We start from the raw sequence: 4,443 nt of genomic DNA, 5'->3' as shown, positions 1-4,443 counted from the left end.
ACCTCACTGGAATCAAGGTAGTTGCCAAAACTTCCTTGATCCCAGTGCAAAAGATCTAAAAGATTGCTCAGTCTTAAGTTGCATATGATCAAGCTAAGGTCTTACCATAGTTTAAGGAAGAGGGGGCATAGAAATTCATAGGATTTAACTGGCAGAAAGCCAATGATGTGTTTTCTGGGTTAAATATAGTGAATTTGAGAATATGCACTAAAAAGGGCAAGTTACATACCTTCTGGGCTCAGAATAGCCAGAGAACAGGTAGTCTGTTGATCTAGAATGTAGAAAGATTAGCAGAGTACCTACAGAAATATAGAAATAGGCTTACATGGCCAAAAATGACCAAGTTCAGAGCTAAGACCAGTATTTCCAGATCTGAGCATGTTCCAGGTCTTGGAAGAGAACACAGAGGGCATAGAAGTGTAGCAGAGAAGGCCTAGAAGCCATAGCAAAAAGAATTGTAGCAGTAGCATGAGTGGTTGACTCAGAATGGAGTGAAGAAGGTGCCAGCAAAGCAAGATGATGGTGGTTCAAGTTCAAAAAGGAAAGTTTACTATTGTTTACCAGAAGCTTTGAAGTACCCAGGAAGTTTAGGGCATGTCCACATTCCTTATTTGGGAACTTTTTCCCACAGTACATGAATTATAGCCTCTTCTTATACATTTCTAAATGTACTGAAATCATATGACCAGATGATTTTCTTATTGAGAAAAACATAAAAAAATATGAATAAATAGGTGTCTTTGCATATATCTCAGGAAAGAAGATAGCTAGTCACATTTTGTGACCACATTGAGAAATATAACAGCATGCTCTATAAAACTGTCAATAGTTTCCTTTTTGGGTCAAATTTCCCACAGTACCAGAAACACAGCCTCTCACTTACCTTTATTAACAACAATTGTAGCCACTTTGCTTAGCTTTACAAATATATATAAATAATGTCACACAGATCATTCCTTATTGAGAAAAACACAAAATACTGAAAAAATTGGACACTTTTTGAAAATAGTTGTGTATTTTGACCAATATCTGCATAAGAAAGAAGGCTAGTTAGATGATATAATCACAGTTCTGATATTTAATGTTGCTATACTATTGCAGAGGTTGTATTCAGGGTCCAAGGATACACTTCCAAATATGGGAATCTGCCCAAATATAGCTAGAGAATGATAAAGAAATTACTGTCTACAAGTTTCTTCACTTTTTCCTCACTTTCCAGCTATTGTCTCTGAGTTGTTTTTTTTGCTCTGTCTATATTTAGATATGGACCCTGAACACAGCCCCTCAGCCCCTTCAACATCATGACAACAGCAAATATCATTCCTATTTTTCTCCCCTTTTTTGGCTTATTTGATAATCATTTTACACAATCTTTCTGGCTTTGTTCTATTTTTAGATATGGACCCTGAACCATGAACACGGCCCCTTCATGATCATGGCAATGGTAAATATCATGCTTATTTTTCTTTTTGCCGCTTCTCTACCTATCTGTTTCCATTTTTTCAGACAGCTTTCTATATTTGGATATGGACCCTGAACCCTGAACACAGCCTCCTCAACTTACTAAGCAATATTCTGATTTTTTAGATATTTTTTGCTGATTTTGTTGCTATTTTTCCTGATTTTATAGCTGCTTTTCTGTTTAAGGGAAAAGGTTCCCGCGGTGATGAAAGGTAAATGAATGAATGAATCAATGAAAAATTTGCCTAAGTCCTCAGTTGATAAAGAATGAGTCTTACTCGTAAACTCGTAAGGACTCATAATGATAGTGAGAATATTGTACAAGGTGCATATAACAAGAGCTAAAGATCACAGTGTATAGAACATCATTCCACTTTTGCTTTCTTGCATAGAGGTTTGACCATGTCAACAATCATGTTGGCATTCTCAGAGTTAATCCGCAGCTTAGTGGCTTGAAAGAACTTTGTATCAAACAGAGTCTGCCCTGCGAGAGCAAAATCTAAATATCGATAAGCACTTGCAAAATACAATAACTATACATTTCTCACCAACAGATGGAGCTCTCCATGATGTGTGTTCCCAATCATGCCGCCATTCAACATTGTACTTCTCCTTCTCCTCAAGAGCAAGAGAGTGCGAAGGAACACGTTCTTTATATGCCCAAGCAGCCTTCAGAATCGGATCTACCTCAAGAATGTTGGCAATCTGTTTGCTGAGCAAATGGGAGGTGCAATGGGGAGCTCTGCCATAAGACTTTGCTTCAGCAAGGCGTTTGTAGTCTGATAGACTGGTCAAAATCTGAATAAAAAATAGAGATATCAGATCATCAGCAAGGCCATCCGGTGGACCTGTGAAAGTCACGCATGAACGGAGCCACTTGAGCGGAGCCACTTGAGGATGTGTAAAGCAACGCCACAAGCATAGGAATATGCAATCCGTTCATTGTTGGGAATGGCATTAATGTCACCGGTGTCCATCAATGTTTTTTGGGTAGGAGAGGCTTCATCATTTTCCCCTTGATTCGGAGTGCTGTAAGTCCTAAAATCTAGAACATTGCCAAGAATGATTAGGACTGCAAGACTGATGATATTGAGCACACCCTCCATTGTCTCAACATTAGGTAGATGAACCAATGCAGGATCTGCAAGTAAAAATGAGTCAAAGATATAAACAATGAAGGGAGAATCTCACCGTCTTCAGAGATGCCACCCTCAATGAGGCCAACTTGATAGAAGATCAGGATCCTCCGCAATAGGTGATGAGAGGGGATATGCTCTGTATTTGTCAAAAACTTGTTGAGAACAAAGGCGTGTACAACACCTTGCAGAGTCTCCTGCATAAGATACGATGAATAATAATGACCGCCTTGTGCAATCACATCATCTATGCCATACACCCAATGTGCAGAATTGGGCAGCATATGCCTGCAAAATCATAAGATTATGCCATGAGTATCAACACAACACTCACAGTTCATCACCAGGCTGAAGAACAACAGCCTCAAAGTCATACTTGGTAATATTTGGCTTCCCAGAGAGAGAAAACCCATCTTCATCCATGTAGAAGTCAATTGAAGAGAGTTTCTTTGAATCTTGCAGCCTCAAGAAGGCCCACAATTTTCGTCCAACTTTAGTGCCATATCTTGTGTTGAAACCGTCACAGTCAATGTGGAGAAAAGTGAGAACATGCTTGAGACCAGCAATACCTCATTCACGGTCCTGGGTTGGGAAGGGTCCGTTGAGCGGAATTCTGTGGGTCCCACAGGTAAAATTCCATGCAACAGCATCTGTTTCATAGTTGTTCAAAGGACGATAGGAAGACCACGTGGGAAGGTCGAGCACTTCAGTCACCCACTGACTACTGACTATTAGTCATGTAATTTCAGTATATATTACATGACTAATAGTAGTACTGTATCTATTTACTGTACTGAATAAATCTACTGTATCTCTTTTGTATTTCTAAGTTGAAGTGTCACACAATTACCTGTCACAATACTGAATCTATTTTTTTGCACTAAATAAATCTTTCAAGTGCCAAGACTCTGAATTAAATATATTCTATGTTTTCACCACTGGATATAATTTTTTACGCTGAATAAATCTTTTTGGAGCCAAGAGCATAAAATGTCACAAACTTCTATGTCACACTACTAAATGAATTCTTTTTTGCTTTATACAGTTTTCATCTTTGAATAAATTTTATCTGAGAGCTGGCAGGTGTCCTACCCTCCCAAAAAGAAGTTGCATTATATTCAGCAGAACAGAATAACTTCTTGCCATTGATACATCCTATCCCATACAACAAAGTTACTTCTGGTTCAGTATTAAAGCTAGCTCTTAGATATTTGGCATAGAGCATCAGAATTTACAATAGTGTCCTCTGAAAATTTCTTCAGAATATAGAGCCTCTAACCAATCTCCTGCACTTGTGCCAGCCATTTGTGCATGAAGTCATGTGATGTCCTCCCTACATGGCCAACTTCATTGAGGTTACTATAGATTTGGTAATGAAGGTTGCTCTTAGATATTTGGCATAGAACATCAGAATACACAGAGCCTCTAACCAATGCTCTGCACTTGTGCCAGCCATTTGTGCATGAAGCCATGTAATGTCCTCCCTACTATGGCCAATTCCATTGAGGTTACTATGGATTTGGTATTGAAGGTTGCCCTTGGATATTTGGCACAGAGGATCAGAACAACATTATTTACAACAGTATGCCATGAGTTTTCTTGAGAATACAGAGCCTTCAACCAAACCTTGCACTTGTGCCAGCCATTCATATTGTTTGGCTGTATTATTGAAAATTGTGGATGCATCTCAATTCAATTCACTCTTACAATACTCTGGTTTATAATTTGTATAGTAGCCTTATACCTTTCAGAGTTACTTGAAACATTTTTTAGAAGAATAAAAATAAGTGCAAGAGCTTAATTTCTGTTTGAAGTCAAATGGCATGGGAAGCTGGGATGATGGGAC

The 4,443-nt window shown here is 38.6% G+C and overlaps 2 protein-coding genes across 2 annotated transcripts in view; both read right to left on the bottom strand.

Annotated features, from left to right (window-relative positions):
* Nucleotides 1–604, bottom strand: part of LACBIDRAFT_332750 (uncharacterized protein) — a gene marked incomplete at both ends in the record, with an annotated part of 1,661 nt that extends 1,057 nt beyond the window's left edge. Inside the window, 5 exons of the mRNA XM_001887289.1 lie at nt 3–55; nt 106–174; nt 230–271; nt 326–433; nt 562–604. Coding sequence (XP_001887324.1) covers nt 3–55; nt 106–174; nt 230–271; nt 326–433; nt 562–604 — 315 coding nt within the window. The remainder of the gene's footprint in view (nt 1–2; nt 56–105; nt 175–229; nt 272–325; nt 434–561) is intronic.
* A 1,222-nt stretch (nt 605–1,826) lies between these two features.
* LACBIDRAFT_332749 (uncharacterized protein) lies at nt 1,827–3,902 on the bottom strand (the record flags this gene model as incomplete). The annotated part of the gene is made up of 9 exons (XM_001887288.1): nt 1,827–1,960; nt 2,010–2,259; nt 2,331–2,506; nt 2,561–2,602; nt 2,653–2,885; nt 2,932–3,088; nt 3,176–3,325; nt 3,448–3,477; nt 3,833–3,902. 9 exons carry the CDS (start codon nt 3,900–3,902, stop codon nt 1,827–1,829), a joined length of 1,242 nt encoding a protein of 413 aa, XP_001887323.1.
* Nucleotides 3,903–4,443: the final 541 nt, after the last annotated feature.

The sequence above is a fragment of the Laccaria bicolor genome, genomic scaffold (genome assembly GCF_000143565.1).
Source record: "Laccaria bicolor S238N-H82 LACBIscaffold_44 genomic scaffold, whole genome shotgun sequence".
In the NCBI taxonomy this organism is placed as follows: domain Eukaryota; kingdom Fungi; phylum Basidiomycota; class Agaricomycetes; order Agaricales; family Hydnangiaceae; genus Laccaria; species Laccaria bicolor.
The sequence above is the reverse complement of the archived record's forward strand: the minus strand, read 5'-3'. Positions and strand labels throughout refer to the sequence as shown.